The following is a 20,596-nucleotide window of genomic DNA, read 5'->3' as shown; positions in this document are numbered from 1 at the left end:
TTGCTGCACAGACCTCCACCTGCCCAGCTACACCCACCCCTCATTGGGTCCAGAGACTTTGTCCTGCCTACCTGGAAGAGCTTCTGCTTCTGTGCCACTCGGTTTTCTAAGTGGCTCCTGGTAGATGAGGTAAAAGACCGGATCAGAGCCTGGGAGACCTGGAGGGATAGGAGATGGGTAGATCAGCAGCACCTGGAGAACTGCCCTCGAGGGGATCTGGCAGGAAGGGGCTGCTTTGCCACCAGGATATGGGAATTATGTTTCTGGGAAACAGCTAGGCAAGATATCTTAAGGCAAGATAGTCGCCAGTGAGAGCGGGGAAGGGACTCCTGTCAAGAACAGATTGGTAGGAAGCCTATTATCCCAGCATTCAAGAGGAAAGCAGGAGTTCAGGGTTAGCCTGAGTTACTTGGTAAGCATTTAGAAAATGAGGGGAGGTGTCACACATATGTTATTACAGCTGGGAGGTGGAGGCAGGAGGATCGGGAGGTCAAGGACATATTCAGCTGCATAATAAGTTAGAGGCCAGCCTAGGCTACGTGAGACCCCGTGTCAAACAAAAATGGGGAATCCGGGCCTAGATTCAGCTTGGAGCTTTGCAGGCTGTGAGAGGGTCTCGGAGACTCCAGTGTTGGGAATGTGAAATAGGTGCTTCGGTATTGAGGGAGGGGGCTGGATTAACACGAGAAAATCAGGTTCCAGGGATGTCAAGACTGGCTTGGAAGTTCCATGAGAGTTGGTATTGGGACTCTCTGGGATGTTAAGAGGGACTCGGGTAAACGGAGGTTTAAACCCAGGGTCCTGGACCGTCTTAAGGATAGTGCTGTCTGGAAGCTCAGGCTGTCAGGGAGGAAATCCCAGACTCTGAAGGCTACACCTGATCCAAGACTCCGGATCCTGGATGTTTAGGGTAGGCATCTGGGTTGTGGGGTTCCCCTCCACCCCGACACAGCCCATGGGGGGCCTCACCCGTAAGGCCCTCATTTTGCGTCCTCAGCTGCTCGAGTCACCTCCCCTCTTTGCCCAAGGACGAGCAGCAAGTTACCCTAAGAGAATCCCAACCACGCCCACTGATTCCCATGCCTGATGGGGGCGTGGCCAGATAAGATTTGTCCAATAGGGTCAGAGAGAAAGTGTTCCAACTTGTCAGTCATCATTTCCTCATTTGAGTTGACTCCAGCAGAATGTGTGTTGGCTGCGACGTTGACTCAGGAGATGTGCCACTCCCTGGTTTTTATCTAGGGTTACCCTGCTAGTTAGTATCTGGGAGCCAGTGAGGACAAAGATAAACTTGTTCTGTCTACAGAATGAGAGATCGTTGCACCTGGGAGTCTTAGTTTCCATATTTGTTTCCTGAGGGCCAAGTCAGGTTCTTCCCCAGGGTTCTCGAGGAAACGAGGAGGCACCCCGATACAGATAAAGATATTTACCAGGCCAGAACTGATTTAAGGAAAAAAAAAAAAAAAGCGAGCCGTGGTGACTCAGACCTTTAATTCCAGCGCTTCTGAGGCACACTGGTCTACACGTTAGTTCCAGTGTGGAGGAGAGGAGGGAAGGAGGGAAGGAGGGAGGAGGAAGAAGGAGGGAGGAGGAAGAAGGAGGGAGGAGGAGGAGGGAGATGGAAAGAGCAGGGGAGAAAGAGGTGTTCTCTTAGAGAAAAAGTGTGGGGGTTTTGTTTTGCTTTTTTTTTTTTTTTTCTCTTTTCTTTTTTTCAGAGCTGGGGACCGAACCCAGGGCCTTGCGCTTGCTAGGCAAGCGCTCTACCACTGAGCTAAATCCCCAACCCCTTGTTTTGCTTTTTGTTCGTTTGTTTTTAGCTGAAGTTAAGCTTCCTAGATCTTTTCTTTGCGATCGAGCCTGAACAGAGGTGAAGGTGACAACCCACCATTTTTTTTTCCTCTGTGAAACCAGCCATTTGGGTGGGGCCCTAGGAGTTAGGAGTCAGGCTTAATTGTAGATGGACCCCCCTAAGCCACGAGGTCTGACTGCTAGTGAGTGGGTCATTTCGCTTTTAATTTGTCTCTATAACGAGAAGTTTATTGAGGCAATAAAGTGAGCTCACGACATAATTCGGTTAGCACAGTTGAATCAAAACACAGGCAGTGAGCCAGCTCTGTGGTCAAGCCTCTTGCCGGTCCATCCTGTGGCACAGGTGGACCCTCCCGCCATAGCAAATAGTAAAATTAATAAAATACAGCAAAAAGAAAGACACTTGGCGGGGAGGAGTGGAGGTTCCAGGAGCAGGAGTTCAAGGCTAGCCTTGACTACAGAAAGTTCCAGGCTAGCTAAAGCTACCTGAGACCTTGTCTGTACAGGAAAGCCTGGGGGTGGAGAGGGGGGGGGGAAGGAAGAGAAGAAAAAAGAAGAAATAAACTAGTGTGAATTTCGAGAAAAATCAAACAAAAGCCACTGTTTCTAGTGGGAACATCTGCATATCTATTTTTTGCGCAGGATCAAACCTAACCTCAACTTATGTTAGGCAAGCAGGCCGCCCTGAAGCCACGCCCTAGTCCGCAATGGGAAAGCTATGACTTGAGAGTCACATATTTTTGCATTACGTTTACTTTCACCCGTATGAAGTGGAGACTTAAGGGTTCTTTGGAAAGTCAGTTGTGTTGTGTTTTGCTGGGGTAAACAGGCAAAGGAACATTTCGCTGAAGCAGACACAGGAGAGAGGATTTTTTTTTTTTTTTTGGTTCTTTTTTTCGGAGCTGGGGACCGAACCCAGGGCCTTGCGCTTCCTAGGTAAGCGCTCTACCACTGAGCTAAATCCCCAGCCCGAGAGGATGTTTTACTAAAGCAAGCTCGTGAAAGGACACACGATGAAGGATTCTTTGCTAAGACACACGTGTATCGGTTTGCCTTACATTGCGTAGTTGAGCTCAATTTGTTGCGACTCCATAGAGAGAAACACACCAAACACTTCCGGTGGTGTGCCGCGGCTTCCTGCCACTCCTGTGGACTCCGGCTGATTGGTAGAGTGATGTCCGCTGAGACAGACACACATACTGAGGGAAGACACACGCGGAGGACACTGATGTTTGGAGGGATATAAATAGGACTTGCCGGATAGTGATGGGAGCAAAGCTAGGCTTGGCTTACTTGCTTGTTGGTCTCTCATCTTCACTGATCTTCCCTTCACTGCTGACTTGTGTCTGCTATCCCACTCTACTTCACTGGACTCCGTTTGCAAGGGGATGGAGCTGCTGCTGCTGACCTGTGAACGGAACTGCCGATTTCCTGACAACACAGAGGGGAGCTGCTCCAAAGAACCATTTCTAAACAGGTCCACTTCCCCCCCCCCCCCGCGCACACCCCCTCCCCGTCTCCTTTCTTTTCCACTACCTCTGGTGGGTGTTGGCTAAGAGGGAGGTTAAAGCGCTTGAGAACCATCATTAAAAATAGGTTTTGAGGGGTTGGGGATTTAGCTCCGGTCCCCAGCTCCGGGAAAAAAAAAAAAAAAAAGGAAATACTCAAGTATTTTGGGCTGGAGAGATGGCTCAGCGGTTAAGAGCACTGACTGGGGGCTGGAGAGATGGCTCAGCAGTTAAGAGCACTGACTGCTCTTCCAGAGATCCTGAGTTCAAGTCCCAGCAACCACATGGTGGCTCATAACCATCTGTAAGGAGATCTGATGCCCTCTTCTGGTGTCTGAAGACAGCTAAGTGTACTTCTATATAATAAATAAATCTTTAAAAAAAAAAAAAAAAAAAAAGAGCACTGACTGCTCTTTCAGAGGTCCTGAGTTCAATTCCCAGCAACCGCATGGTGGCTCACAACCATCTGTAATGGGATGCTCTCTTCTGAAGTGTCTGAAGAGAACTACAGTGTAGTAACATATAGATAAAATAAATAAATCTTAAAAAAAATAGGTTTTGAAAAAATGAAGTTACATCTATGTGCAGTCACACATATTACACCATATGAACAACACAAATATGTGCCTACACACATACACATACACACACACATACACTCATACACACACACACTCATACACACACACACACACACACACACACACACAGACACCCATCCTTGCCTACGTAAAACATTAAGCACTGAAGAACAAGGATGCAGCTTAGTGGCAGACGGTAGGCCCTGCTGCCTAGGGGACAAGGCCGGGGCTGGGGGGGGGGGGGGAGGTGTCGATCTCTTGCTTAGCTTATGCAAAGCCCTGGATAAAGTCCCTAGTCCGAAGTGGGAACCATCAGAAAAGCAACCCGTGGCTTCTGCTTCTAATTCTGAACTCAGGCCTAGATAGGAGAATTTCACATTTGAGGCACCTGTGGGCTCCATAGGCCTGCAAGGTGTACTAAATGTGAAGTTCCTCCTTTCTCCCATGGCTGCCCTCAGCTCCTTGCCAACAGGCATGCAAACAAACAAACAAACAAACAAAAAGTCTGTACGAATAAAGCTAAAAACCGAAAAATGTGAGAGAACGCCTATTAGCCATTCTCAATGATGATGTGTACAGTTTTGGTGCTTTATGTGTAAGGGTGTTTTACCTGCATGTAGGTGCACCATGCCTGCCTTGTGTCATAGAAGCCAGAAGAGGTGTCAGAGCTCTTCTGCAAGAGTAGCCAGTGTTCCCCCCCCCACCCCCCCCCGGAGCTGGGGACCGAACCCAGGGCCTTGCGCTTCCTAGGCAAGCGCTCTACCACTGAGCTAAATCCCCAACCCCCGTAGCCAGTGTTCTTAACCTGAGTCATATCTTTAGTCCCAACTGTAATTTTTTTTTTTTTTTTGATACAGGGTTTCTCTGTACAGTCCTGGCTGTCCTGGAACTCATCCTGCAGACCTCACAGAGATCTGCCTGCCTTTGCCTCCTGAGTGCTGGGATCATAGGTGTGCACCTCCACTGCCCTCTGCTGCTGCTGCTTCTTCTTCTTCTTCTTCTTCTTCTTCTTCTTCTTCTTCTTCTTCTTCTTCTTCTTCTTCTTCTTCTTCTTCTTCTTCTTCTTCTTCTTCTTCTTCTTCCTCTTCTTCTTCTTCTTCTTCTTCTTCTTCTTCTCACATGGGTGTTTTGTCTGTAAGTGTTTTCATACCAGGAAAGGGCATTGAATCCCGTGAGACTACGGTTAGAGATGATTGTGAGCCACCATGTAGTTCTGGGAATTAAACTCAGAACCTCTGAAAGAGCAGCCAGTACTCTTAACCACTGAGCTATCCCTCTAGATCCTATGTGAAGGGTTTTCAAAAATTTACATTATTATTTATGGGTCACTGTGTGTGTGTATGTGCACATGTAATTGGGTGCCTTTGGACTCCAGAAGGGGTGACAGAACCCCTGGATCTGGAATTAATGTGATTATTAATGCCCAGTGTAGGTGCTGGGAACTGAACCCAGGTCCCTTGCAAGAGCAGCCAGTATTCTCAACCATGAAGCCATCTCCTTAGCCTAATTGCTTTTTGAGGCAAAGTCTTTCTCTTCTCTTCTCTTCTCGTCTCTTCTCTTCTCTCTCTCTCTCTCTTTCTTTCTTTTGTTTTTTTTTTTTTTTTTTTTTGAGACAGGGTTTCTCTGTAAAGATCTGGCCCTCCTGGAACTTGATCTGTAGATCAGGCTGGCCTTGAACTCAGGGAGATGCATGCTACCATGCACAACCTGAGACAGGCTTTCAAGTGGCCCAGGCCAGCCTCAAGCTTGCTATGTAACTAAGGATGGCCTTGAGTTCCTTATCCAACTGCTTAACCACCCGAGCCCTCCCCTCAACCTCCCCTCACCCCCATGCTTCCACCACCATAATTTACTATAATTAACTAATTAATTAATTAGAGACAGAGACTCATAATGTATCCCTGCCTGGTCTGAAACTTGCTCTGTGGACCAGGCTGGCCTCAGACTCACAGCTGCCTCTGCCTCCCAAGTGCTGAGATTAAAGCCACCACACTTAGCTTTCTATGCGGACCTTGAAATGAAATATTTAAAAAAAATACTTTTAAAACAACTGTAAATTTGACCAGTGGTTGGCTTCTCAATATTTTATCATGAAAAATTTCAATAACACATAAAAAGTAAAGGTTCGGGGTTGGGGATTTAGCTCAGTGGTAGAGCGCTTGCCTAGGAAGCGCAAGGCCCTGGGTTCGGTCACCAGCTCCAAAAAAAAGAACAAAAGAAAAAAAAAAAAGTAAAGGTTCTCAGCAATCACTCGCTTCCCTACACATGATTTATCATCTCTGCTCTGCCCACCCACCAGTCCCTGTTATTTCTAGTTGTATTTCAAAGTAGATCACAGGCCAGCAGTCTTTCCTTTAAGTAATCCACCATGTGCCACTAACTAGGCTGCCTGGCCATTGGGATAATATGATACTACAATCTTTTTTTTTTTAAAGATTTATTTATTTATTATATATAAGTACACTGTAACTGTCTTCAGATACACCAGAAGAGGGCATCGGATCTCTTTACAGATGGTTGTGAGCCACCATGTGGTTGCTGGGAATTGAACTCAGGACCTCTGGAAGAGCAGTCGGGTGCTCTTAACCTCTGAGCCATCTCTCCAGCCCGTGATACTACAATCTTAACTGCTGTCCAGCTACACTCTCTGGAATCGAAGAGCCCTGCATTTAGAGAGCCTCACTAAATAAATAGTAACCAAGAAAGATCCTGTGTCCTGGCTGGTTTTGTGTGTCAAGTTGACACAAGCTGGAGTTATCACAGAAAAAGGAGCCTCAGTTGTGGAAATGTCTTCATGAGACCCAGCTGTAAGGCATTTTCTCAATTAGTGATCAAGAGGGGAGGGTCCAGCCCATTGTGGGTGGTGCTGTCCCCAGGCTGGTGGTCTTGGGTTCTGTAAGAAAGCAAACTGAGCAAGCCTGGGGAAGCAAGCCAGTAAGCAACATCTCTCCATGGCCTCTGCATCAGCTCCTGCTTCCTGGCCTGCTTGAGTTCCAGTCCTGACTTCCTTCGGTGATGAACAGCAATGAGGAAGTGTAAGCTGAATAAATCCTTTCTTCCCCAACTTGCTTCTTGGTCATGGTGTTTGTGCAGGAATTGAAACTCTGACTGAGACACCCTGTCATCAGCTTTTGGCCTCCACATACACGGAGCCCTGTGCAGGTTTGTATGCAACCCCCCTCCTACTTCCCCACTCCCCGCATGGCAGCCCATACCTATAATCCCAGGATTTAGGATATAGAGACAAGAAAAATTAGGAGTACAAGGCTAACCTTGGTTACTGTGGAGTTCAAGGCCATTATGTGAGCTCTTTTATTAAAAAAGCAAGCAAGCCCCTGGAGTGGTAGTGCATGGCTCTCATTCCAGGACTCAGGACGCAGAGGCAGACAGATCTCTGTGAGCCTAAGGAGTCTACCTAGTCCACAGAGTGACTTCCAGGACAGCCAGGGCTGCATATTGATGCCCTGCCCCAAACAAAGCAAAACAAAACAGCAAGCAAAGGAACGGAAAGTTGCTTGTGGTGGAAGGCAGGCGTAGGAACTGGCTGGCGCCCTTTTCCTCCTCTACAGCTCCGGCACCGTAGCCATCACGAATGACACGGTAACCATCCGGACCAGGAAGTTCAGAGGAAACAGATGGTCACTGATGTCCTTCATCCTGGAAAGGCAATAGTACCAAAGATAGAAATTCGGGGGAAAGCTGGCCAAGATGTACACCAGATATCGTCTTTGTATTTGGATTCAGAACCCACTTCGGTCGGTGGTGGCAAGACAACCGGCTTCAGCGTGATCTATGGTTCTTTAGATGATGCAAAGAAGAATGAGCCTCAACACAGACTTGCAAGACATGGCTTTTGTGAGAAGGAAAAGACCTCCCGCAAACAGAGAAAGGAACGCAAGAACAGAATGAAGACGGTCAGCGGGACTGCGAAGGCCAATGCTGGTGCTGGCAAAAAGACAAAGGAGTAGCTCTGCGGTGACCTGATGTTCTGCTGTGACATGCAGATTTCTGAGAGGATAAATAAACTAAAAGGAACTGGCTGGCTAGAGTGTCCCCGATTGCGAAACCTGTTTGGTAGCACTGTGCTGCCATCTTGTGGCGACAACGTTCAACTGCCTTTCCAACCTGACTCCTTCCATGTCTCTGACAATTTAGGATTGACTTTTTTTTTTTTTTCCTCTTCTTTTTTTCTTTTTTTTTCCGGAGCTGAGGACCGAACCCAGGGCCTTGTGCTTGCTAGGCAAGCGCTCTACCACTGAGCTAAATCCCCAACCCCTAGGACTTACTTTTGAATCTCATTCTGCCACACACCCCTCTTTGTTCCCCAGACAGGGTCTTGCCACATAATTCAGGCCTTTCTGGAACTTGGGATCCTCACACTTCACTCTGCTGGCTATTACAATCTGAGGCAAGTACCACAAAACCAGGCTTACAATCGTCATTTTAAAAGTCAACGTTGGAGGGGTTGGGGATTTAGCTCAGTGGTAGAGTGCTTGCCTAGCAAGCGCAAGGCCCTGGGTTCGGTCCCCAGCTCCGAAAAAAAAATCAACGTTGGAAAGCAAACGGCCCCACAGTGCTTTAAGGTATGCCATAAGTTCACACCTATAAACCTTGTGGGAGACTGAGGCTGGATAATTTTGAGTTCTAGGGTAGCCGAGGCTATATAGAGGAACTCTGCCACAAAACAAAACCCATTAGTATTTCTGTTTGAATGAAGGTACCAGTTGCATAACAGAAAATACATCTCTGGTCTTGACTCCAGTTCTAGTTTGCAGCTCCTGAAATTCTTTGAAACATTAGAATGATTGACACTGTCACTTATGTGCTAACGTGGTGGCCTCCAAATAGGCTAAAGAAAGAATTGACATCCAGCTCTCAACATCCTTGGGCCTTTAGGGAAGGGGTGGGGGGCTATTTGGAGATGATGGAATCACTTATTATCAATAATTAAACACCTCAATTTGTAGTTAAATTGCCCTTCGGCAGGCTCCAGGACTGTGACTTTATTAAAGGATTAGGAAGAAGATGATGCCTGGGCAGTGGTACGTGACTTCAATCCTAGCACTCAGGAGGCAGAGGCAGGCAGATCCTTGAGTTCGAGGCCAGCCTGGTCTACAGAGTGAGTGCCAGGACAGACAGGGTTACATAGAGAACCTGCGGTGTTGAAAAACAAAAAGGGGCCTGGCAGATCTGAGAGCACAGAGCTCCAGTCCCCATCCCCCCTATGCATCCCTCCTCTCTCTCTCTCTCTGAGTCCCTGAGTTTTGGCCTTATAAGTAAATATTTAAAACTGTGGCACTTGGGAGCTGGAGTCAGGAGGACTAGTTCAACTTTATCCTTGGCTGTGGAGGAACTCTAACGCCAGCCTGGGCTGCAGCAGAATCTGACTTGTTCCCTTTCCCAACTCCCACAGTAAGCAGAAAGTACCTTCCATATTCATTTTGGATTTAATTTTTTTGAAAAAGGAAACCCTATAAAATTTATGTGCACCATGTACATGCTGGTGCCTGCAGAGGCCAGAAGTGGGTCCTGGATCCCCTGAAACTGGAGTTATGAATGGTTGTGAGCCACAAGGCTGGAAACCAAACTCGGGTCTTCTGTAAGAAGCAACAAGAGCTCTTAATGGGCGCCCCTCCCCTTCTGAGGCAGGGTCTCGCCTTGGCTGGTCTGGACCACTTGCTTCTGCCTCCAGAGTGCTAGGACTAAGGGACCTGTGCGACCACTGATCTCTAACTCTTCACTACTGACTGCAGGAAATGCCACAGAGAGAGATGCATGCTAAATTATAACTTGGAGGTTTTCTACAAGTTAGGACAGTTTCTTCTAACAAAGCCCCAACCCCCAAAACTAAATGAAACAAAATGAAAAACCTAAGACGTTTGCTGGGTGTGGTCATGCGAGCCTGTAATTCCAGAATTTGGGAGGCTCAGGCAGGAGGATCAGGAGTTCGAAGTCATCTTCAGCTACAATTTTGAGACCAGCTGAGGTTACATGAGATTGTCCCTTAAAAACAAAATAAATACCAACCAACGAGTAAAAAGAAGTAGAGGACGAAGAAGGACAAAATTGCACAATATGTTCTGTGACATCAGTAACCAGATGGGGTTGAGAACTGAAAGACCCCCGGAGTGGGGAGACCCTCACTCAAGTCTCGGGATGACGCGACCCCCCAAGAACTCACACAAGACCGTCCTTGTTATAATCACATGAGGTTTATCGAGAGCAACCAGTGCACTGGGGTCGAGACTCGTATCCCATGCAGGGGCAGTGGAGTTCGACCCCGAGAGGCTGGGAGAAGAGGTATTTAAAGGGAGAAACCGGGGCTGGGGATTTAGCTCAGTGGTAGAGCGCTTACCTAGGAAGCGCAAAGCCCTGGGTTCGGTCCCCAGCTCAAAAAATAAATAAATAAATAAATAAATAAATAAATAAATAAATAAATAAAGGGAGAAACCGCAACCCGAGGGGGCAGGGATGGCGTCATAGAATAACAGTGAAAAATCACAAGGAAGAACTCTGTCCCCCAAGATTGTTTCCTAGGAGAAGCTGTCTCCTACTTCTCAGATTGTTTAACTTCATGGTCCGCTAGTTCCTAGGAGAAGTTGTTTCCTGCTTCTCAAGATTGTTCTCTAAGATTTATGGTCAGCTAGTTTCTGGGAGAAATCTGTTGAGCTGGCCAATGTAATTATCCATTCTATAGCCCTAGGAGAGGCTTCTTGGAACATACAATTCTGGGGCCTAACCTGTTTGTTTGTTTTTTTTGTTTCTTTTTTTTTCTGCTCTAAACTTTGTGTCTAGGGGGGCAACTTTAAAACTTTTATCTTTCGGGGCTGGGGATTTAGCTCAGTGGTAGAGCGCTTACCTAGGAAGCGCAAGGCCCTGGGTTTGGTCCCCAGCTCCGAAAAAAAGAACCAAAAAAAAACAAAAACAAAAACAAAAACAAAAACAAAAAACTTTTATCTTTCAAGAACGAAATCAGTTTTAAGCCACGCCCACCCAAAGGCACACTCATCCCTCGAAACACACCGAACCAATGTTTTAATCAGGATCACCACCCATGCGGGATTCTCAGAAACTGAACGTATTTTGACATATAATAAAGGCCTTTCCTACATTCATATCAAGTTACTTTCAGCACAGGTTCGATGCTGCTTAGTAACCAGTGGGAGGAAAAAGGCGTTTCCGCAATAATGGGTCTTTCTCCTGGTATTGTGTTTTCTGATAACAGACGAGACGAGGGGGCTGGAGAGATGACTCAGCGGTTAAGAGCACTGACTGCTCTTCCAGAGGTCCTGAGTTCAATTCCCAGCAACCACATGGTAGCTCACAACCGTCTGTAATGGGATCCGATGCCCTCTTCTGGTGTGTCTGAAGATAGCCACAGTGTACTTATAAAATCTTAAAAAAAAAAAAAAAAAAAAAAAGATGTCTCAAATACTGAGCAATTTCCAGAAAGCACAAATTTGGTAGAAGTGCCCATGATGCTATAATTGGCAAAAAACAAACAAAAAAAAAAAACCCAAAAAAACCAAAAGAATGAAGCCTGAGGTTCTCAATCTTGAAATTGATCAGTTACCCAGAAAACGAATTATTAATACAAATGTCCAAGTGTCCTCCTGGTGTGTGTATGTGTGTGTATATGTGTGTGTGTGTGTGTGTGTGTGTGTGTGTGTGTGTGTGTGTGTGTGTTTAGAAGCAAAGCAGGAACAGCTGGAAATGAGGGTGATGAGGGAACAGACATACTAACTGTAAAATTGTGTAAGAGCTGGTTGGAGTACGACACCTTTAATCCCAGCACTCAAGAGCCAGAGGCAGGAGAATCTCTGAGTTCCTGGTCTACACAGCAAGTTCCAGGACAGCCAGGGCAACACAGAAAAACCCTGTCTCAAAAAACCAAAAACCAAACAAACAATCCCCCCCAAAAAAACTAAACAAACAAACAAAAAAACCAAACTACAAAACCAAACCAAACAAATAAAGCTCTCTCTCTCTCTCTTTAGTATATGATTTCATTGTTTTCGCTGTCTTCAGACACCAGAAGAGGGCATCAGATCTCATTACAGATGGTGGTGAGCCACCATGTGGTTGCTGGGAATTGAACTCAGGACCTCTGGAAGAGCAGTCAGTATTCTTAACCGCTGAACCATCTCTCCAGCCCCAAATAAAGTTCTTTATAGGTAGCAACACATGATGGGCATCTTTTGGGACAACTGGCACAAGACACTGGGGACCAACGGAAACTACTACGAGAAGAAGAAGAGGTATGAGCTGGGGCTGCCTGCTGTCCACACTACTACTGGCTCTTGGCATAAGTTCTGTCTGAGCTTGAGAAGGCACTGAGAAGCACTGTGCCCTGAGACTGGAGGTGGAGACTTTCCTGGGTTGTACCAGCAAAACAAGGATCAATGATGTTGTCGGGACACATGGAACAGTGGAGGCTGACTCTTGAGGAGGAAGGGGTTTTAGACACAAAGGGGAAAACACCGGAAGCAGCCTTCTCTTGTGAGCCACCATGTGGTTGCTGGGATTTGAACTCCGGACCTCTGGAAGAGCAGCCAGTGCTCTTTACCACTGAGCCACTCTCCAGCCCCCAGTTTTTCTTATTCTCATGGACTGTGTTCTTACATCCGTATATAAGCAACCTTTGTGAATAAATGCATACATCCTGGAGGTGGGGGGTGGGAAAGAGGAGGGGTTGGAGAGGTGGCTCACTGGTTAGGAGCACTGGCTGCTCTTCCAAAGGACCCGGGTTCAGTTCCTGGTACCCATGTGGTAGCTCAACCATGTGCAACTCCAGTTCCAAGGGATCAGATGCTCTCTTCTTGCCTCCTTGAGGAGCCACACATGTATATATGGTGCAGACACACATGTAGGCAAAACACCCACACACTTAAAGTAAAATAAAACAATAAATGTGCATGGAATATTTTCCAAAATTATAGCTGCCCGATTCAGAAGATAGAAGGCAGTGGAAGAAATACCATCTAATACAGAATGTTTTGACTTATTTTTATTTTGTGTGCTTGGCCAGTGCTGACAGAGTCCTTGCTCTTCTCCTTAACTCGGGCCTTTATTCTGCAGCAGGCTTTGAGGGCTTCCTGACAAGCACTCAGGTTACAGCTGTGAGCTGTAGTTACCACACTATCCTGTTAGACCCAACAAGACCAGGTCTTACTTACCTGAGTGCCAAGAACCTGTCATATAATTTGTAACCATCTATGGCTCTCTCCCTTGCTCCAGTAAGAAGATGACATCAGGCTTAGAAATGACAAGTCCTGGGGCTGGGGATTTAGCTCAGTGGTAGAGCGCTTACCTAGGAAGCGCAAGGCCCTGGGTTCGGTCCCCAGCTCCGAAAAAAAGAACAAAAAAAAAAAAAAAAAAAGAAATGACAAGTCCTGTTTATGGGAAAAGAAATGAAGCATGAACAGAATGTTTAAATGCCAAACTCCTGGGACTAGAGAGATGGCTCCTCCGTGATTTAAAGCACTGGCTGCTATTCCAGAGTACCCAGGTTCAATTCCCAGCACCCACATGGCAGCTCACAACAGTAACTCCAGCTGCAGGAGATCCAACAGCCTCATAAAGACACACCATGGGGTTGGGGATTTAGCTCAGTCCCTGGGTTTGGTCCCCAGCTCCGAAAAAAAGAAAAAAAAAAAAAAGACACACCATACAGGCGAAACAACAACAAACATTAAATTTCAAACTCTGGCCAGTCATGGTGGCACATGTCTTTAATCACAGCACTGGGGAGGGAGGCAGAGGCAGGTGGATCTCTGTGAGTTTGAGGCCAGCCTGGTCTACAGAGTGAGTTCCATGACAGCCAGGGCTATATATAGAGACCCTGTCTCAAAACAAACAAGTCCAAAAACGAAGATTAAAATGAAATTCAAACTCTGGGGCTGGTAGGACAGCGGAGCAGGGTAAAGCACTGCCAAGCCTGACAACCTGTTTGATTCCCAGGATCCACATGGTGCAAAGAGAGAACCAAATCCCGAAAGATGTCCCCTCACCTCAAGACGCATTCAGTAGTGCACCTATGCCATCACCTCCAACACCAAGGAATCAAAACAATGCTTATTATTATTAATATTAATTGCATATGTCTGGCAAGGCCTGTGGTGGACCAGCCTGCCTTCATCTTACAAGGGACAGATAGCTCAGCAAACTTTCATTTGCTTTGGCCCCAGGGCGTCCCATTTCCTATGTGGCCCTGGGTGCTACAGGCCTTACCTAGTGAGCCAGATGACTGAAATTCTCTAAAGTCATATTTCTGTACAAGTCCCTCTGGGCAGGCTCCATGAACTTCCACTCTTTCTCAGAGAGCTCTACAGCCACATCCCCGAAGGCCACTGTTCGCTGAAACAATGCGCTTACACAGTATTAGTGAATCAATTGTTTCTTTTCTGTAGTTTTCTACACAGGGTCTCACTGTACTGGGCTGTACAGTGGGGCTCACTCCTTAGACCAGGCTGGACTTGAACTCACAGAGATCTGCCTGCCTCTCTCCTTGAGTTCTGGGATTGAAGATGTGTGTCATCATGTCTGATTCTCTTACTTCCTTTCTTTCTTTCATTCTTTTTTTTTTTTTTTGTGGTTCTTTTTTTTTTTTTCCGGAGCTGGGGACCGAACCCAGGGCCTTGCGCTTCCTAGGCAAGCGCTCTACCACTGAGCTAAATCCCCAACCCCTCATTCTTTTTTTTAACTGACAATTTCCTAAATATGTGAAAGTAGCAGTCTGGAGAGATGGTTCAGTGGTTAGTTAAGAGCACTTGCTGGTCTTCCAGAAGATCCAAGTTTGGTTCCCAGCACCCCTATTGGCAGTTCAGGACCACATGTAACTCCAGCTCCAGGGTATCAGATGCCCTCTTCTGACCTCCAAAAGCCCCTGTATACATGTACACATAAAAAAACAATCTTGTAAAATGCTTGAATGTACATAGTGGCTGGGCACAGTGGCACACGCCTTTGATCCCAGCACTAGGGAGGCAGAGGCAGTCAGATCTCTGTGATCAGCCTGGTCTACGGAGTGGGTTCTAGGATAGTCAGGGCTGCACAGAGAAACTGTATCTTGTGAAACAAAACAACAAAAAAAAGAAAGGAGTGTAATAATGCCAGTGGCCTAGCACTCTGCTTGCATAATCATGAGATTAATCTCCTGTTTGGATCTGTTCTTTCCCATTCTCTTTCTTTTTGAGTGCTGGCGACCCAAGCTGGTACCTCACACATGCTAGGCAAGCCCCACTACACCAGTCCTCTCTTCCCTCTTTCATCTACAACCTAATTCCGCATCCACAGCACTCGACGTCTTTAGTACCTAACGGGTTATATGCTTTTTTTTTTTTTCTTTTTCTTTTTTTCCGGAGCTGGGGACCGAACCCTTGTGCTTGCTAAGCAAGCGGTCTACCACTGAGCCAAATCCCCAACCGAGTTATATGCTTTTATTTTCCTTTTGTTGTTGCTTTTTGAGACAGGGTCTTAGGAGCTCAGGCCTATTTCACATTCTACAGCTGAGAATGACCTTGTACTCTTGGTCCTCCTGCCTCTATCTCCCAAAAACTAAGAGTAAGGGATGATAAAAATGTGTCTCGGGCTGGAGCAATGGCTTAGCAGTTAGGAGCACTGACTGCTCTTCCAGAGGTCCTGAGTTCAATTCCTAGGAATACATGGTGGGGTCTGATTCCTTCTTCTGGTGTGTCTGATGACAGAGACAGTGTGCTCATAGAAATAAAATAAACAAATAAATCTTTAAAAAAACCCAACAGGGGTTGGGGATTTAGCTCAGCAAGGCCCTGGGTTCGGTCCTCAGCTCCGGGAAAAAACAAAAAACAAAAAACAAAAACCCAACAAAACAAACAAACAATATGTGTCTCCTTCCTTTTCTTTCTTTTTTCTTTGAGATAGGGTTATACTGTGTTACTCTGACTGACCCAGAACTCACTATGTAGACACAGAGATCCTCCTGCCTCTGCCTCTGGAGGTGGGCCAGTTGTTGCATCTCCATTGAGACTATAACTGATGAAAGGTTCAGGTTTCCCCAAGCCAATCCATTCAGGAAAATGACTTCAAGATGTGGAGGTGAGGGGGCTGGAGAGATGGCTCAGTGGTTAAGAGCACTGACTGCTCTTCCAGAGATCCTGAGTTCAATTCCCAGCAACCACATGGTGGCTCACAACCATCTGCAATGGGATCCGATGCCCTCTTCTGGTGTGTCTGAAGACAGCAACAGTGTACTCACATACATAAAATAAATTTTAAAAAGTGTGCTAAAAAAAGATGTGGAGGTGAAGAAAAGCACTATGGGATGTGGGACACTATAGTTTTCAGTCCGTGTCACAGAGTACATGAGTCGAGATCGGTCAATATCCTCTTCTGAGGAGCAGGACTCTCCTGTCTCTCATTCAGACTGGAAAATAAACAAGATCTAGCTGAGCAGGGTCTCATAAATTATCGAGACCATGACCAGGTGTGGTGAAGTAGGCCTATTATCCTAGTACTCGGCAGAGTAGGGTGTAGGCCAGAGGCTCAGGAGTTCAAAGTCATCTTTCGTTACAAACAAGCTGGTTTTGTGAGCAGCCTCAGTTACCAATCTTAAAACAACACCCTCCCCCCCAAAAAAAGGTATCAAAGCCTGCATGCAAATGAAAAGCAGTCGCTCCACTCATAAGGACGTTTGGACGACACATTTGGGTAACGGATACATTGATGTTTATTTTTTCATCCATATGCATGTGGTAGACATGTGGGGTTTTGTTTGTTGGTTTGGTTTCTGTGTGGGGAGGGAGGGGTATTTCGAGACAGGGTTTCCCTGTGAAGCCCTGGCTGTGCTGGAACTCTATAGACCAGGCTGGCCTTGAATGAACTCGGAGATCTGCCTGCTTCTGCCTTCCAAGTGCTGGGATCAATGGAGTGTGCATGACAACCAGCTTATGGGAGACATGGTTTTATATGTGTGACGGACATGTTTTCTATCCAGTTTCCAATGGCATGAAATATGGGTTGTAGTTTATGTGTCTGGGTGATCTGCATGTATGTCTGTGCACCATGTGTGGACCTGATACCTAAGGAAGTCAGAACAGGGCTTCTGATCCCCTGGACCTGCAGTTAGATGGTTGCAAGCCAACATGTGGGTGTGGGAAATGAATCCAGATCCTCTGGAAGTGCAACCAGTTCTCAAGCATGGAGTCATCTCTCCAGCACCATGAAATAGGCTCCTTTTAAACAAAACAAAACAAAACAAAACAAAACAAAACAAGAGGGAGTGACATATATCAGTATAGGAAAGTCACTGGAAAAGACCATCTCCTCTTCAGTCCCAATAATGGTTATTAGTAAGCTACCATCTTTTTCAAGAGAAGGTATTCCTTTCCTCTGCTCCTCTGTGAGAGCACTGTATATGGTGCCAAGAAGAAGGAGCTACTGAGGGAGGTGGGGCCCCATCACTTGCTCCCCGGGAGCAGGCATTTTGACATGAAGAACACAGGTGTTCCTATGTTCTGAAGGGTTAGAAGGAATTACAGGGCTGAGGGGATGGCTGGGCAGGTAAGGCACCTGCTGCAAAATCTGATCCTGGAGCCCGCATGATGTAAGGAGAGAGCTGACTCCTACTATGGTTCTCCGACCTCCACACAGTACAGCAGCTTGCATAACACACCACCACTAACTTACTAACTAACTAACTAACTAACTAACTAACTAACTAGCTGTAAACAAAGTCCAGGCAGTGGTGCACCACCCCTCTAATCCCAACACTTGGGAGGCAGAGGCAGGTGGATCTCTGTGAGTTCCAGGATAGCAGTCTCTACACAGAGAAACCCTGTCTCAAAAGCCAAAACAAACAAACAAACACATAAACGAAACTTTCAACCTACCTGAAGGACCATGGCATTCAGGACAACCTGACCTACTCTGATTTCTCCTTCCGGATACATGAAGAGTCCTGAGAAGGGAGAACACAGAGGAGTAAAGCCCCCCATACTCTGACAGACAAGTTCAGGCCCAGAGCTCTGAAGGCTGAGGCCTGCAAAACAGCAGGAGTCCTGTGCTCGCCTCCCCTATCCCAATCCCCATGCAAAGAAAATGAAAGAACAAGAGATACAGGTGGAAATGGGTCCAGACGGAAATCCATGGAATAAATAATGATCTTCAGTAACAGAGGGAACGCTAGGACTTTATTACAGAGGCTCAAAGATAGACACACACACACACGCAGGCATTCACGCACACGCACACAGAGGCAGTTAGTTCTGTCAGGTCGAGGCCAGCCTGGTCTACAGAGCTAGTTCCATGACAGCCAGGGCTACACAGAGAGATCCAGTGTGGTGGTTTGAATATGTTGAGCCCAGGGAGTGACATTTGGAGGTGTGGCCTTGTTGGAGTAGGTGTGTCGCTGTGCTGTGGGTGTGGGCTTTAAGACCCTCATCCTAGCTGCCTGGAAGTCAGTCTTCTCCTAGCAGCCTTCAGATGAAGATGTAGAACTCTCAGCTCCTCCTGCACTGTGCCTGCCTGGATGCTGCCATGCTCCCACCTTGATGATAATGGACTGAACCTCTGAACCTGTAAGCCAGCCCCAATTAAATGGTGTCCTTATAAGAGTTGTATTGGTCATGGTGTCTGTTCACAGCAGAAAAACACGAAGACACCGTGTCATGAAAAACCCTCCAAAAAGGGGGGCAGGGGTTCAGGGAAAGGAGACTAAAACCTGATGTTTTTTGAACTTGGCTTTGGAGATGCTCAATAGCTAACCACTGAGCTATAGTCTCAGCTCAGCATCACGTTCTTTGAAAATGGTTAGAAGAAAGAAATCATGAGTGATCAGGGTACTTTTGGATAGCTGTCCTTCTGTCCTATGTACATGGGATGGAGGTCAGAGAGGGCTGGACATTCAGTCCAAGCTCAGGGTCACCTTGTAAAGCTGATGTCACTACAGTCCAGGGTCACAATCTGCCATTCACAGCATCTGCTGGGGCCAGAACAGTAGTCATAGACATATCTCATTGACACACTTGGGTGCTGCAAGATATGTCACACGAAAATATCCACATAGCAACTCTTCACTCTTTAGAAATAACTTTTTAAAAATTTATTTATATTATTCATATGAGTACACTGTAGCTGTCATCAGACACATCAGAAAAGGGCATCAGATCCCATTACAGATGGTTGTGAGCCACCATGTGGTTGTTGGGAATTGAACTCATGACCTCTGGAAGAGCAGTCAGTGCTCTAAACCACTGAGGCATATCTCCAGCCCCTAGAAATTAATTGCTGAGCCATCTCTCCAGCCCTAGAAATAATTTTTTAATAACTTATTTTATTTTATGTGCATTGGTGTTTTGCCTGCATGTATGTCTGCGTGAGGGAGTCCGATCCCCCGGAACAAGAGTTACAGACAGGGGGGTTGGGGATTTAGCTCAGTGGTAGAGCGCTTGCCTACCAAGCGCAAGGCCCTGGGTTCGGTCCCCAGCTCCGAAAAATAGAAAAGAAAAGCTGCCATGTGGGTGCTAGAAATTGAACCTGGTCCTCTGGAAGAGTAGCCAGTCCTCTTAATCACTGAGCCATCTCTCCAGCCCTAGAAATAATTTTTTATCTTTGTGTGTGTGCACATATTCAGGTATGCGTGTGCAATGCCACTTATGTGTAGGGCAGTGTAGAGTCTTGGGTGTTGGTTCTAGACTTCTACCTTGTGGTCTGATCACTGTTACATACTCCGGGCTAGATTATCTGAGAGCTTTTGGAAACTCTTGTCTCTGAATTCTGTAGGATCTCGGATTACTGAATACAAACACATTATGGCAACTGATTTGTGCCACAAGAACTTTACCCACTTAGGCATCTCTCGAACACCCTCTACAGGATTATATACCACAGTGATTAGCATCACTGAGACACACGAAGACACAGTCACAGGTAAATATCTCCATACACGCCAGTCAGTTTGCATGCCATTGTGATACTGTCACTTCCCTAACATCCCTAAAAGCCCTACCTACATAGTCACAATCACATATGGTGGCACGCAGAAGGCACAGTACTCTGCATCATCCACAGCCATAACTGAAAATTCACTCGCAAGCCACTCACTCATTAGCAAAGATAGTCCACACCCGCATACACACAGCATTATACACTGTCACAAAGTCCTTTCCCCTCCCTCCCTCTTCTCTCCACGAACACAAGGATACCTATGCAGTGCCGACGCAGAGCCACGGACACGGAACACAGCACACAGTACTACACAAGGTCACTTAACCCAGAGATACAAACACAGTCACAGTTACAACTGTATTCACAGCCCCCAAAAATAAAGGTTATTGGGCGTATAACACACTACAGGACGACGGGATACCACTTCCACAATCACAAGATCCCGGAATACATAACATCACATGTGTTTGCACAGCAACCGTCAGATATACACCTTGGCGACAGGTGATTACAACAGCACACTTATAAGTATTCACAACCAGTCACCACCACAATCAAAACCACAATTAGAATCCCGCACCCCGGTCCTTCTCCCGCGTGCGCAGCCCCAAGATTCGGGACACGCCTGGTCCCCGCCCAGAACTACCAGACCATTCACCTTCGGTCTCTGTAGAAGGCGCGCGCGTCCGAGTCAGCCAAAGCTAAAGATTTCACCAAGTTGAGGTGCAATGTCAGCTCGCTATGAACTCTGGGAAACGTAGTCCACAGTCACAT

General features: G+C 46.6%; 1 protein-coding gene and 1 pseudogene across 4 annotated transcripts in view; one reads left to right on the top strand and one right to left on the bottom strand.

Annotated features, from left to right (window-relative positions):
• Window positions 1-20,596, bottom strand: part of Cox7a1 (cytochrome c oxidase subunit 7A1) — a 22,668-nt gene extending 2,072 nt beyond the window's left edge. Inside the window, exons 1-4 of one of the 4 annotated variants that reach the window (XM_063274198.1) lie at window positions 20,481-20,596; window positions 3,103-3,240; window positions 2,868-3,008; window positions 72-158 (exon numbers count right to left, since the gene is read on the bottom strand). In XM_063274198.1, coding sequence (XP_063130268.1) covers window positions 72-158; window positions 2,868-3,008; window positions 3,103-3,121 — 247 coding nt within the window. In that variant the 5' untranslated portion in view covers window positions 3,122-3,240; window positions 20,481-20,596. Of the gene's footprint in view, window positions 1-71; window positions 159-969; window positions 2,805-2,867; window positions 3,009-3,102; window positions 3,241-17,766; window positions 17,835-20,480 lie in introns of those variants that run through there. The other 3 variants (XM_063274204.1, XM_063274200.1, NM_001402200.1) reach the window with 3 other exon arrangements.
• On the top strand, window positions 4,075-8,029 carry Rps24-ps2 (ribosomal protein S24, pseudogene 2; annotated as a pseudogene).

Source organism: Rattus norvegicus, chromosome 1, assembly GCF_036323735.1.
Source record: "Rattus norvegicus strain BN/NHsdMcwi chromosome 1, GRCr8, whole genome shotgun sequence".
NCBI lineage: Eukaryota > Metazoa > Chordata > Mammalia > Rodentia > Muridae > Rattus > Rattus norvegicus.
This window is presented reverse-complemented; position numbering and strand designations above follow the sequence as displayed.